Genomic DNA, 16034 nt, shown 5'->3' with positions numbered 1-16034 from the left:
CACACACATACACACACACACTCACACACCACGTACATACACACACACACACACACACACACACATATTTATACACTTTTCGATGTTTGTATGGGTCAGACAGAATTTGTCGAGGCACTTTTTTTCTATGGTTGGATGCCTTTGCTGTAGTCAACCCTTACCAACCAAGGTAATATTTCCCCATGACCAGACGATCTCTTGTAGAATATTGGAAACAAACGGCATATGCTTGTGCTCATTTACAACCTCCACTTTGTGAAAAACCAAGAGACACAAGCACACACATATGTACATACAAACAGGAAAAATCTATTTCTCTGCAAATTAAAAGATGCTGAACACCATGCAAGCATGGCTGTGTGGTAAGAAGCTTGCTTCTCAACCACATGGTTCCAGGTTCAGTCCCATTGTGTGGCAGCTTGGGAAAATGTCTTCTACTATAGACTCGGCCTGACTGGTCTATAGTAGAAGACATTATTCTAAAGAGACCGGTAGAATAAGTACTAGGCTTACAAAGAATAAGTCCTGGGGTCGATTTTATGATTAAAATAAACCCTTTAGGGTGGTGCTATATATATATATATATATATATATATATTTACAACTTAAATGTGGATAACCCTTAAGGGTGGATGCTACTGTAGCTTGTAGCCCCAGGAGGATACCTCCTTCAGCTGGCTATTGACACACTTTCTGTGCCCTATCAGTATTTGCAAAGGGAAGCCATCCATCCCATCTTGAATCTGACATGATACACACGGACTCGAGTTTCTGGGTATTGACCCGTCATCAGCATGTGACAATCACTGATTGCTGATGAAAAGTGGGTTCCCTTTGCAAATATATATCCTTTTTTTCCAGTGACGAAAAGTCACTGATATTGAAAAAGTGTAAACAAGCAATAATAAATCTCTGAGCGAGGTATAAACAGTAGCTGCACAACATCGTGAAGTATATTTGCCACTTAAATGTGGCTAACCCCTAAGGGTGGATGCTACTGTAGCTTGTACCCCCAGGAGGACACCTCCTCCAGCTGGCTATTGACACACTTTCTGTGCACTTCAGCAAAACCTAGGAACAAATCTTCAATGACTTATTTGAGTATTAATCAAAATGAGAAATGAGTAAAAAGTAAATTACACTTTGTTTTAGAACTGCTGTTAATCCTATGAATTCTTGTTGTAGAGATGTAAATGGGAAAATTTTGTTGTCACTTTTGTCAAAGAATCTTGGCAAATGGTTCATTTCCATTCGTTGTTCTTTATTTCAGGTTGTCATGGAGTTTCATCATCCTGATGGTCATCACAGGAGTGTAGTCCTACCACAAAGAAGTCTTCTAGTAATGACAGGAGAATCTAGATATATTTGGTCCCATGGGATCACTCCAAGAAAGTCAGACATTGTACCCCTTCCAGACAGTTCGATGACTCTGGTCAAAAGAGAAACAAGAATATCATTTACGTTTCGCAAACTAGCTACAGAAAATTCTACACATAGTAAGCAGAAATACTTCTTTATTACTGTTGTTGTTGTTGTTGTAGTAAATATTTGTATCTTAATGAACACTTTATTATTAAGGTAATTGCCTGTCTTTGTTGTTGTTATCGTCAGCCCCAATTAAGAAAAACTACAATTAAAGGTGTTCCAACTACAGCTGTCCTGTCTTTTTCCCCCATTATTTTATATCTAACACTACATTCTCTATCTTGATTTTTCAAAACACTCATTATCATCATCATCAACATTTAATGTCTGCTTTCCATGCTGGCAGGGGTTTTACGGCTTGACAAGAACTGGCAAGGCCAGAAGCAGCACCAAGTTCCATAGTCTGCTTTGGCTTGGTCTTTACAGCTTGATGCTCTTCCTAATGCCAACCACGTTACAGAATGTACTGGATGCTTTTTGCAGGGCACCATCACCAGTGCTTTTTACATAGCACCTGCACCAGTGCTTTTTACATAGCACCAGAACCAGTGCTTTTTACATAGCACCTGCACCAGTGCTTTTTACATAGCACCAGCACCAGTGCTTTTTACATAGCACCTGCACCAGTGCTTTTTACATAGCACCAGCACCAGTGCTTTTTACATAGCACCTGCACCAGTGCTTTTTACATAGCACCAGAACCAGTGCTTTTTACATAGCACCTGCACCAGTGCTTTTTACATAGCACCAGCACCAGTGCTTTTTACATAGCACCTGCACCAGTGCTTTTTACATAGCACCAGCACCAGTGCTTTTTACATAGCACCTGCACCAGTGCTTTTTACATAGCACCAGCACCAGTGCTTTTTACATAGCACCTGCACCAGTGCTTTTTACATAGCACCAGCACCAGTGCTTTTTACATAGCACCAGCACCAGTGCTTTTTACATAGCACCTGCACCAGTGCTTTTTACATAGCACCAGCACCAGTGCTTTTTACATAGCACCAGCACCAGTGTTTTTTACATAGCACCATCACCAGTGCTTTTTACATAGCACCAGCACCAGTGCTTTTTACATATACACCAGCACCAGTGTTTTTTACATAGCACCATCACCAGTGCTCTTTACATAGCACCAGCACCAGTGCTTTTTACATAGCACCAGCACCAGTGCTTTTTACATAGCACCAGCACCAGTGCTTTTTACATAGCACCAGCACCAGTGCTTTTTACATAGCACCAGCACCAGTGCTTTTTACATAGCACCAGCACCAGTGCTTTTTACATAGCACCAGCACCAGTGTTTTTTACATAGCACCAGCACCAGTGCTCTTTACATAGCACCAGCACCAGTGCTTTTTACATAGCACCAGCACCAGTGCTTTTTACATAGCACCAGCACCAGTGCTTTTTACATAGCACCAGCACCAGTGCTTTTTACATAGCACCAGCACCAGTGCTTTTTACATAGCACCAGCACCAGTGCTTTTTACATAGCACCAGCACCAGTGTTTTCATAGCACCAGCACCAGTGCTTTTTACATAGCACCTGCACCAGTGCTTTTTACATAGCACCAGCACCATTGCTTTTACATAGCACCAGCACCAGTGCTTTTTACATAGCACCAGCACCAGTGTTTTTTACATAGCACCAGCACCAGTGCTTTTTACATAGCACCAGCACCAGTGCTTTTTACATAGCACCAGCACCATTGCTTTTTACATAGCACCAGCACCAGTGCTTTTTACATAGCACCAGCACCAGTGCTTTTTACATAGCACCAGCACCAGTGCTTTTTACATAGCACCAGCACCAGTGCTTTTTACATAGCACCAGCACCAGTGCTTTTTACATAGCACCAGCACCAGTGCTTTTTACATAGCACCAGCACCAGTGCTTTTTACATAGCACCAGCACCAGTGCTTTTTACATAGCACCAGCACCAGTGCTTTTTACATAGCACCAGCACCAGTGCTTTTTACATAGCACCAGCACCAGTGCTTTTTACATAGCACCAGCACCAGTGCTTTTTACATAGCACCTGCACCAGTGCTTTTTACATAGCACCAGCACCATTGCTTTTTACATAGCACCAGCACCAGTGCTTTTTACATAGCACCAGCACCAGTGCTTTTTACATAGCACCAGCACCAGTGCTTTTTACATAGCACCTGCACCAGTGCTTTTTACATAGCACCAGCACCATTGCTTTTTACATAGCACCAGCACCAGTGCTTTTTACATGGCACCAGCACCAGTGTTTTTTACATAGCACCATCACCAGTGCTTTTTACATAGCACCAGCACCAGTGCTTTTTACATAGCACCAGCACCAGTGCTTTTTACATAGCACCAGCACCAGTGCTTTTTACATAGCACCAGCACCAGTGCTTTTTACATAGCACCAGCACCAGTGCTTTTTACATAGCACCAGCACCAGTGCTTTTTACATAGCACCTGCACCAGTGCTTTTTACATAGCACCAGCACCAGTGCTTTTTACATAGCACCAGCACCAGTGTTTTTTACATAGCACCAGCACCAGTGCTTTTTACATAGCACCTGCACCAGTGCTTTTTACATAGCACCAGCACCAGTGCTTTTTACATGGCACCAGCACCAGTGCTTTTTACATAGCACCAGCACCAGTGCTTTTTACATAGCACCTGCACCAGTGCTTTTTACATAGCACCAGCACCAGTGCTTTTTACATAGCACCTGCACCAGTGCTTTTTACATAGCACCTGCACCAGTGCTTTTTACATAGCACCAGCACCAGTGCTTTTTACATAGCACCAGCACCAGTGCTTTTTACATAGCACCTGCACCAGTGCTTTTTGCAGGGCACCATCACCAGTGCTTTTTACATAGCACCTGCACCAGTGCTTTTTACATAGCACCAGCACCAGTGCTTTTTACATAGCACCAGCACCAGTGCTTTTTACATAGCACCTGCACCAGTGCTTTTTGCATGGCACCAGCACCAGTGCTTTTTACATAGCACCTGAACCAGTGCTTTTTGCATGGCACCAGCACCAGTGCTTTTTACATAGCACCTGCACCAGTGCTTTTTGCATGGCACCATCACCAGTGCTTTTTACATAGCACCTGTACCAGTGCTTTTTGCATGGCACCATCACCAGTGTTTTTTACATAGCACCAGCACCAGTGCTTTTTACATAGCACCAGCACCAGTGCTTTTTACATAGCACCAGCACCAGTGCTTTTTACATAGCACCAGCACCAGTGCTTTTCACATAGCACCTGAACCAGTGCTTTTCACATAGCACCAGCACCAGTGCTTTTCACATAGCACCTGAACCAGTGCTTTTTACATAGCACCTACACCAGTGCTTTTTATATAACACCAGCACTCACAATAATACTTTTTACATGGCACCTTGGTTTTCAGATATCACTTCTGTCACAATGTCCAGTCCTCATTGTGTTGTCATGGGTTGTGTGCCTCAGTGACCCTGAGGGCCATACCAGTGGAGCAGAAACTCCTGATAGAACCTCCTATGCTGGACAAGTCAAAAGATAGAGGCCAAACTAATATGGACCAGACTATCTCTTCTCAGAGGTAAAAATGGGTTTGCACAAGGTCAACACCCCTACCTAGAATAAAGTAAAATTAGATGGGCATTGATAACAATTCAAAAGCAACAAGAACTGGGAGCTTAGAGTCAATATTAGTGGAGAAAAGTTGTTGGTGACCTATGCTTCATAGGGAACAAAGATCTTAAATAAGTAAGCAGGGTGATATGAGAGGGATTTGGTTGCTATTTCTAGCAGTTCATTGGCTTGTTATTATTGTTGATGCTGTTGCTGTTGATACTACTGTTGTTTCTGGGAGCCCTGCTCCATCAGAGCTATATTATAAAGGAAGCTAACAGATTAAGTATTTCCGAATGAAATCCTAGAGTTTGGTGAGATGTTTGTGCAAGATACACTGACATATTCAAGGCTTATCATATATTATGGAGTGTGGTAGGAAGAGAGGACTTATTGTGTGGTAGGGAGAGGGGACTTGTTGTGTGGGACATAATATTTCAGAGGGTAACGGTCTAGGTAGATTGTAATAGGTCAGTCCTGATTAAGCAGACCTATGACCACCACATATTTTTTTCACACAATGTGGGTATGGGTGTGTGATTAAAAAGCCTGCTTCCTAACGATATGACTGTGGTTATAGTCCCTCTGTGTTCAAATTCTGGTCCCAGGGGTTAAGGGATCAAATCCAGCAACATGCATTTCAGTGGATGTCTTCAGTGTTTATTGCCCCTGTACATCTGCTACACACATAAACTATCTTTCTGGTTAACCTTCCTTTGATATTGCTGCCCCTTTTATATGTCCATTGCTTACACCGGGTACATCGTATGGAGTTTCTACCCATGTCTTTTCTACAGATTGAACAGGGCCATCTACCTGAAGAGGTTTGTGATTTGTCAGCCGTCCTACTTACTAAGACTTTGGTTTTTTTTGCACATTTATTATAATAATAATGAAATTATTGTATACAGTGCTCAGGTGCACCACAACTTGTCAGAAAGTGTGTACAGAATATATGCAGTAATGTACAAATGTCTGGAAAGCGAACAATGTATGAGTCAGATACATGCTTGTGTGTGTATGGAGGGGAGAAAATCAGGTGTAGTGTTGGCGAATCTCAGAAAGCATGGAAGTTTTGAAGGATGCAGTGCTCCGACAACTAACAACTGATGCTGGCAGTTTGTTCCATGCTTCAGCAACTCTCAGCGTGAAAAAATGTTTCCTAAAGTCATGGGAGCTATGCTGTTTTCTGACTTTGTAAGTATGTCCACGGGTGTTAGACGGGTGGAGTTTGAAAGGTGCTCAAAGTTATTGTTTGTAAGATGGTTGATAATTTTATGGGTGTCTGCCAAGTCAGCTGCCAGATGTCGGAGTTTCAATGTGTCCATGCCCAGGGAAGTTATGTAAAGTGGTTAGCACTAAAAAGGGCATCAGCTGTAGAAACCTTGCCAAAATAGACAATTGAAGCCTGGTGCAGCTCTCTGGCTTGCCAGCTACTATCAATCTCTCCAACACATTCCAGCATGGAAAATGGACGTCAAATGATGATGGTGATGATGTATGTGCATACTTGTCTCTTATTTGTTTTTGTTACATATATACATTCACTCATTAATACACACACATAACTGTGTGGTTAAGAAATTTCCTTCCAAACCACATGGTTTGGGGCTCAGTTTGGGGCATAGCACCTTTGGCAAATGTCTTCTACTATAACCCTGGGCTAACCAAAGCCCCAAAGCCTTGTGAGTGAATTTGGTAGATGGAAACTGAAAGAGGTTCATTGCATGTGTGCGTTTTGTCTCCTTGTCGTGATTGTGTGATTATTGGAAATGGTTCGCCAGTCTCGGGCTGTTCGCCAGCCTCGGGCCGTTCGCCAGCCTCGGGCCATTCGCCAGCCACCGGTCGTTTGCCAGCCTTGCCTGGCCTCCGTGCCGGTGGCATGTAAAAAGCACCATCCGATTGTGGCCATTTGCCAGCCTCGTCTGGCACCTGTGCCGGTGGCACGTAAAAAGCACCCACTACACTCATGGAGTGGTTGGCGTTAGGAAGGGCATCCAGCCGTAGAAACATTGCCAGATCAGACTGGGCCTGGTGCAGCCTTCTGGCTTCCCAGACCCCAGTTGCACTGTCCAACCCATGCCAGCATGGAAAGTGGACGCTAAACGATGACGATGAACGAATGACATTCTACAAAAACATGTCTGGTCATGTGGAAATTTTACCTTGCTTGGAAACAGGTGAGGGTTGGAAACAGGAAGGGCATCTGACTGTTAAAAGCCTACTTTAGTAAACTCTATCTGACCCATGCAAGCCCAGAGTGGAGGAATTTAAAATGAAGATGATGTATTTTCGTCTCTAACTCTGTTATTTTTTATTATATGCACACACACACACACACACACCACATACACACACTCTTTTTCTCTCTTTTTCTTTCACTCTTTCTCACAAAGAAGCACATGTTGTTGCCACCACACACACAAATGAACTCTTAATGCATAACACAGATTCACGAAAACATTGACCTCACCTAAATGGTTTTTACAGCCTGTCCTTCACATGCAAGCCAATTCCGCTAGCAGCAGCATCTATTAAATTGGTTCATAACACATTGTTCCTTTATACAAAGAATCTACAAGTTGTTCAGTACACTCAAGTATTCTGACAGCTCTAATTCTTATAAGCTGCACTTAATTGTCTCTTCAAAATCTCAAACAAAAACCATAACCAAAACCAAAACAAAGAATAAAAGAAAACAGACAATTTGTCTCGCATCAGTGAATCTGAGGACGTTTTGTCCCCCACTCCTTATCCCTTCTTTCTTTTCTTTGTATTTTCTCTTTCATAATTGAAGTTCACTGTTGTACTGTGCTAGTCATATTCCTTAACTGTGTTATTCTAAAAATACAGATCTTTGGGGTTCCCACCTTATTTTTGATCTTCCTACAAGTGCACTGTCCTGGCATACATTTGACCCATTTGATGTCAAAGTTCCTCTTATTTACACACACACACACACACACACACACATATTTTATTTTTGTTGATTTTTTCTCTTCTTTTCTTATTATTTTATTATGTTTTTACATATGTATCTCTTCTTGAGAATTATGTTTTAAGGAATCTTACATGAACACAGACTATTATAGCATCTGAACTAAGAACTTTTTTGATCATAAACAAAAAAAATAATAAAAGCAAGTGGGGTAATAGCTTTGCACTAAAGCACCTTCCCAGATAAGTTTGTTCCCTCAAAAGGCTTTTGTCTTTAATTCTTCTAGAAAATTCTCTTGGGTCAGTGTTTCACAAGTGGTGAGTCACCACCAAAATGTTGTAAACCTCATTAGTTTGGTGTGAAAACAAATGATTCTACTTGCATAGCATAGATATATCATAATTCAGGGCTGTTGTTGTTGTTGATGGTGCTGTTGAGATAAGCTATGATCATCCCATCCTTTTTTTTTTTCAGTTCCATTGCAGGATACCTTGGGCAAGTGTTTTCTACTATAACCCCAGGCTTACCAAGGCCTTGTGAGTGGATTTTGAAGATGGAAATTGAAAGAAGCCACCACCATTACTACTATCACCATCATTACCACCACTGGTAGTGGGGACACAAAGACACACACACACATATGTGTGTGTATGTGTGTGTGTGTGTGTGTGCGTGCATGTATAAATATACATAACAGGCTTCTTTCAGTTTCCATCTACCAAATCCACTCACAAGGTTTGGTTGGCTTGAGGCTATTGTAGAAGATACTTACCCAAGGTGCTATGCAGTGGGACTGAACCCAGAGCATGTGTGTGTGTGTGTGTGCGCATGTATAAATATATATAACAGGCTTCTTTCAGTTTCCATCTACCAAATCCACTCACAAGGTTTGGTTGTCTTGAGGCTATTGTAGAAGATACTTACCCAAGGTGCTATGCAGTGAGACTGAACCCAGAGCCTTGTGATTGGGAAGCAAACTTCTTACCACACCTGCACCTACACACACACACACACACATACACCACCGCCACCACCACCACCACCATCATCATCCTTAACCCTTTAGTGTTTAAACTGGCCATATCCGGCTAAAATATTCTACCTATTTTATGTTCAAACTAGTCAGATATAGTCATTCATAGCTATCTTATTGTGTCATTTTAAAAATAAAGAATCACATCATTGAAATCTCAAAGCCATGAAATGATAAAAGATTAATTTTACATGGTGTGAATACATAAGCTTTACATTTTATAGAATAATCTGAATGCTAAAGGGTTAACATATGTCTATAATTGGATCTAAGACATGCAACTTAACTCAAAATACAATGTAGCATGAGGAAACATTTCTTCAAAAAATTTATTAGCTTATGTCTGTTTTCATAAAAGATTTGTACATATTTGCACATGTATTTTATTTGATTTTCCTTTTCAGTATTGAATTTTAGGTGTGTTTTCTTAAAATGTTTATACTTTTAAATATGTTTGTTGGCGTTGAGGTATTTTTTAAAAGAAATTAATGGGAAAAATATGAGGTTCATATTTTTCCCATTAATTTCTTTTAAAAAATACCAACCACATGGTTCCGGGTTCAGTCCCACTGCGTGGCACCTTGGGCAAGTGTCTTCTACTATAGCCTTGGGCCGACCAAAGCCTTGTGAGTGGATTTGGTAGATGGAAACTGAAAGAAGCCCGTCGTATATATGTATATATATATATATATATATATATATATATATATAATATATATATATATATATATATATATATATATATATATGCCTGTGTGTGTTTGTGTGTCTGTGTTTGTCCCCTAACATTGCTTGACAACCGATGCTGGTGTGTTTATGTCCCCGTTACTTAGCGGTTCGGCAAAAGAGACCGATAGAATAAGTACTGGGCTTACAAAAGAATAAGTCCCAGGGTCAAGTTGCTCGATTAAAGGCGGTGCTCCAGCATGGCTGCAGTCAAATGACTGAAAGACATAACTCAAAGTAACATAAGTTGAGGAAGGCATGGCTGTGTGGTTAAGAAGTTTGCTTGCCAGCCAAATGATTTTGGGGTTCAGTTCCACTGCCTGATACCTTGGGAAAGTGCCTTCTACTATGACTCCGAACCTTGTGAGAGTGACATTTGATTTTTGAACCCTTTAAATGTATAACCTTTATAAACAATTTATCTAAATTATTTTTTTTCTTCTTTTACTTGTTACAGTCATTTGGCTGTGGCCATGCTGGGGCACTGCCTTAGAGAATTTTTTAGTCAAATGAATCAACTCCTGTACTTATTTTTTAAGCCTGGTTACTTATTCTGTGGGTTTCTTTTGCTGAACCCCTGAGTTACGTGGATGTAAACACACAAGCACTGGTTGTCAAGTGGTGGTGGGGGAACAAACACACACACACACACACACACACACACACACACACACACACACACTATGGGCTTCTCTCAGTTTCTGTCTACTAAATCCATTCACAAAGCTTTGGTTAGCCCGAAGCTAGAGTAGAAGATGCTTGCCCAAGGTGCCACACAGTGGGACTGAACCTGGAACCGAGTGATTGGGAAACAAACTTCTTACCACACAGCCATGCCTGCACTCATTATGCAATTTATTTCATTTTGTGCCTTTTATGGGTTGTTTATTCCTTACATTTTCTACCTTTTATCTTTTCAGCCTCTGAAACTCTGATTCCTGCCAAAACCGCATCTGAAAATGGGTACGTTGTTTTTGTTTTTGTATATTTTTTAAGAAATTTTTATTAATTATTTTACATTTTTTGGATTCTTTCTTTCTTTCTTTCTTTTACTTGGTTCAGTCATTTGACTGCGGCCATGCTGGAGCACCGCCTTTAGTCAAGCAAATCGACCCCGGGACTTATTCTTTGTAAGCCCAGTACTTATTCTATCGGTCTCTTTTGCCGAACCGCTAAGTAACGGGGACGTAAACACACCAGCATCGGTTGTCAAGCAATGCTAGGGGGACAAACACAGACACACACAGACACACACACACACACACATATATATATATATATATATATACATATATACGACAGGTTTCTTTCAGTTTCCGTCTACCAAATCCACTCACAAGGCATTGGTCGGCCCAGGGCTATAGCAGAAGACACTTGCCCAAGATGCCATGCAGTGGGACTGAACCCAGAACCATGTGGTTGGTTATGCATTAATCTTGCATTTGCATAGATTTTCTTCTTGGAGACCACCAGACTAGATGCTTTGTACCATTTTGTTTTGTGTCTAAAATCCTGCTATTCATCCCTTCAGCACTGATTTAAGGTAAGAGCCTTAGAGACTGTTGTCCAGGGGCCAGTTGGAGACCCCTGTCATTGACTGAAGAATTATTGCATAGGATTACAATATCTTAGTCCTGCCTCTAGATCCCCCTGAAATAAACAAAACAAATATCAGGAGGTCTTTAATATATATATATATATATATATATATATATATATATATATATATATATATATAGGCGTAGGAGTGGCTGTGTGGTAAGTAACTTGCTTACCAACCACATGGTTCCGGGTTCAGTCCCACTGCGTGGCACCTTGGACAAGTGTCTTCTTCTATAGCCTCGGGCTGACCAAAGCCTTGTGAGTGGATATGTATGTATGTGTGTGTGTGTGTGTATGTTTGTGTGTCTGTGTTTCTCCCCCCAACATCGCTCGACAACCGATGCTAGTGTGTTTACGTCCCCCGTAACTTAGCAGTTCAGAACAAAGAGACGGATAGAATAAGTACTAGGCTTACAAAGCATAAGTTCCTGGGGTCAATTTGCTCGGTGCTCCAGCATGGCCACAGTCAAATGACTGAAACAAGTAAAAGAGTGAAAAGATGGTAAAAAGAGTATATATAAAAAAAGAAAGAGATAAACTGGATATTTTGTAGTCCTGGATATACCATGCTAGGATGAAAATATATAAAAAAAGGCAGGAAGCTCCCTGGAGTAACACCTTTTCTCATGGGTTTTGCCAGTCAGTTTTAACCTGGGGTTTTAACAACAACCACTGTTGTGATAACAGTCCCAGCACTTACTGAACTTATTGACCTGAACTCCACTTCAACTCTCTTGTTTTCTCCCTTCCTACCTTGAGTCTCTCAACACTGAATACTTTTCTCAACCTTTGCAGTCACCAGGCATATTTCTCTGGGCCTCACTCCAGATCTATGTCCCCCCCCCCTACTGCCACTCACTCACCTATTATTAAGTTGCTACAGTTCAAACTAAACATTAGGCGCAGGAGTGGCTGTGTGGTAAGTAGCTTGCTTACCAACCACATTGTTCCGGGTTCATTCCCACTGCGTGGCACCTTGGGCAAATGTCTTCTACTATAACCTCGGGGTGACCAAAGCCTTGTGAGTGGATTTGGTAGATGGAAACTGAAAGAGACCCGTTGTATATATGTATATATATATATATATATATATATATATATATATATATATATATATATATATATATATATATATATATATATGTATGTGTGTGTATATGTTTGTGTGTTTATGTTTGTCCCCCCAACATCGCTTGACAACCGATGTCGTCAGATATTCTTGTTTTTATTGTAATCACTAATAACCGACAAGCCTGAGGCACACGTGATGTACTGTAGTAATTATCACGGAGCGCGAAATACGTAGCGCGTGGATGTGACTGACTCAGTATACATACAACATGCGTAATCTAAGAAGTGTAAGAAGCAGTATAAAAACATGTTTATTTTTTTCAGCATACATTGGCGGGCTGGACAAATTGATGCCGTGGGCTGTAGTTTGGTGACCCATGCTGTGGGTCAACCTTCTTCTCCTCCAGATCATGATGATGATGATGATGATGATCATCATCATCATTGACATCACCATCCTTCTTGTAATCATTGTCGTTATCATCAGTTTCATCACTGTTATTACCATTCTTCCCAACTCTTTATCATCATCATCATCTTCATATTTATCATCATTGTTATTACCACCCTCTTCCTCATAATCATTGTCATCATCATCACCATCATAAACCTCTTCTCTCCTCCTCATCCTCATCATACTTACCATCATAATCTCTCCCTCCTCCTCCTCATCATCATCATCAGCATACAGTCACCTAGGAGAATAATAATTCTTTTCATTAGGAAGAGTGTTATGGTGTTTATCTCATTAAACCATCGGTTAGATGATTACTGTTAAACCATTCACAAGCTACATGCGCTACAACTTAAACACTTTACTTTGCTCTGCTTTGGCTGAAGAACAAGAACAAGATGCGGGATGACACCATTTCATCATGCCTTGGTGTATATTATAATATATATAATACACAGAGTTATTTGTTTGTTTGGCACAGTGACAGATATCTCTTTGTTCCCAAGAACAACAGTTCTAAACATTGCTAAACAGACAACAGTTCCTAGTGTTTCTATTTTTCAGCTTTCTCTTCTCTTCTGTAGAACTTTCAAGCAGTAGGAAAATGAAAAACACAAAAAAATTGGTTCCTGCAGCTTTTTTTTATGATGGTGGTGTGGTTAAGAATTTGGTCTCATAAGTATGGCTGTGTTGTTTAAGATGTTCACTGTACTTTGCAGTCGTGAGGTTTCAGGGTTCAATCCTGGAGTGCGACACTTGGGTGAAAATCTTTTACGTTAGCCCTAGGGTCAGGTAATAAAAACTGTGTGGAAGCTCATGACTCATTCACACACACATATATAGACACATACATTGGATACATAGACACACACATACACATGCATGCATACATAGACACTCACACATGTATAGACACACACATTAGGCATACATAGGCACACACATGCATGCATACATAAACACACACATGCATGCATAGACACACTCATGCACACATACATAGACACATTCACACATGTATAGACACACACACACACACACACACACACACACAAGGTAGTGAAGTGGCTGAACTGTTAGAGCACCAGGTCAGTTGCCTTGCAGAAGTTCATGTTCTAGTTCTGCGTGTCCTGATTTCAAATCCCACCAAGGTCAAGTTTGCCTTTCATCCTTTGGGACTTGATAAAGTACCAGCCCTGTACTGGGGTTGATACTACTCTTTTTCTCACTCTCTCTCTCTTGTCTTGTCTGTCTTTCTTCTGGAAGAAATCAACTGTGGTTAGACTTAGAGAGGGATGGGTACCACCAGGATAAAAAGTACCCAAGACATACCGTATGTCACAGTAGAGACCCCACAACCATATCAAGTGCTGAGGGCTCGAGGCAAAGTCAAAGCAACCATCATCATTTTTTAATATCTGTCTTCTATGCTTGGACAATTTGATAGGATCTGACTGGTCTGAAGACTATATTGTGCTTCAGTGTCTACTTTGGTACAGATTCTTCCTAACTCCAACCGCTTTACAGAGTGTACTGGGTGTTTTTTTCATGGCACCAGCACAAGTGAGACACCAAGCTGCTTCCAAGACTAAAGATCCATTTCAGCTGAGTAGGGTTACAGTAGGGCAGGAGGCAGCTTTATGCCCAGAGATCATCATCATCATCATCATCATCGTTTAGCGTCCGCTTTCCATGCTAGCATGGGTTGGATGGTTCAACTGGGGTCTGGGAAGTCAGAAGGCTGCACCAGGCCCAGTCTGATCTGGCAATGTTTCTACGGCTGGATGCCCTTTCTAACACCAACCACTCCGTGAGTGTAGTGGGTGCTTTTTACGTGTCACCAACACAGGTGCCAGACGGGGCTGGCAAACGGCCACGATTGGATGGTGCTTTTTACGTGCCACCAGCACGGGGGCCAGGTGAGGCTGGCAATGACCACGAATGGATGGTGCTTTTCACGTGCCACCAGCACGAGGCCAGTCGGGGCGGTGCTGGCAACGGCCACGTTCGGATGGTTCTCTTATGTGCCACCGGCACTGGTATCACAGCTACAATTTCCATTGATGTTGATCGATTTCGATTCTCACTTGCCTCAACAGGTCTTCACAAGTAGAGTTTTGAGAGATTAAATTATGAGAGAAGGGGCCATAACAAGACAAGTTTTTCTTTTCTACACTGTAGGTGAGCTCTATAACTACTTATATCATAGAAGAGAAGACAGGAATACCAGGTGGAGCTGGAAAGGAGATAAAATATTGGGGATGAAGTAGTTGGGTGGATAGTGAAGGTACAAGTTAGTTAGTTAGTTAATTTTTGGGCTCAAAAAGCAAAAAGCAAGGCCATGTAGGGGAACATGGAGTTATGAACAGGGTGGTGTTCATGTAAAGAGTTCAGGCCATTTGTAGTCAAGGGAGACTTTGAACCGAGTGGTCGTCGGCATCTTCACTATCTCGTCCGGCAGCTTATTCCACGGATCCGCAACCCGGACGGAGAAAGCCCCTCTCCTTCGATTGAGATGAAATCGTCGCAGATAGAGCTTTTCGGAGTGACCCCGCAGCCGATGCTCTGGAGCAGGAGTGAAGAACAGCTCTTTCGAGAGGTTATACTTTTCGCTTATGATGTTGTGAGCAAGAATGAGATCACCACGTCGTCGTCGTTTTTCTAGAGAATAAAGGTCGAGCGTCTTCAGCCTTTCTTCATAAGACAAATGCTTGAGACCAAGAACCATGCGGGTAGCCAGCTTTTGAACTCTTTCCAGATGATGTATGTCTTTGAGGAGATAAGGAGAAGAGGCTTGAATCCTGTACTCCAATATGGGTCTCACCAGCGTGACATAGAGCGGTAGGAATATGGCTGCTGTGAGCATTCCGAATGTTGGTAAATAGAAGTGAATGGGTACAGAATTGGAAGTTTGGGTGGGTAAGTGTTGCAAGAATGTATGGTAAAAGTGAAAGACAGCAATAGGGAATGAGTGAGGGGGTACTGATTATAATGAGTGTGTGTGTGAGTTTGTCAGCATGGAATGGCAAAATAAATGGCAAATGAAAATGCCACTGAGTATTTTGTTCTGTCTCAGTTACAACTACTTGACTTTACTTTTCAGTTTTTCTGTGAGGTCAATAAAAGAAGGCTCAGACAAGTACTGGAGAGGCGGGGCTGGGGGTGAG

At 41.6% G+C, this 16034-nt stretch overlaps 1 protein-coding gene across 4 annotated transcripts in view; it reads left to right on the top strand.

The window, feature by feature from the left end:
* Positions 1-16034, top strand: part of LOC115218397 (alkylated DNA repair protein alkB homolog 8) — a 45526-nt gene that overhangs the window by 14772 nt on the left and 14720 nt on the right. For all 4 annotated transcript variants that reach the window (XM_029788185.2, XM_029788186.2, XM_036508336.1 and 1 more), the window contains 2 exons: positions 1271-1496; positions 10661-10703. In XM_029788185.2, coding sequence (XP_029644045.1) covers positions 1271-1496; positions 10661-10703 — 269 coding nt within the window. The remainder of the gene's footprint in view (positions 1-1270; positions 1497-10660; positions 10704-16034) is intronic.

This window comes from Octopus sinensis, linkage group LG13, assembly GCF_006345805.1.
Source record: "Octopus sinensis linkage group LG13, ASM634580v1, whole genome shotgun sequence".
Taxonomy (NCBI): Eukaryota; Metazoa; Mollusca; class Cephalopoda; order Octopoda; family Octopodidae; genus Octopus; species Octopus sinensis.
The sequence above is the reverse complement of the archived record's forward strand: the minus strand, read 5'-3'. Positions and strand labels throughout refer to the sequence as shown.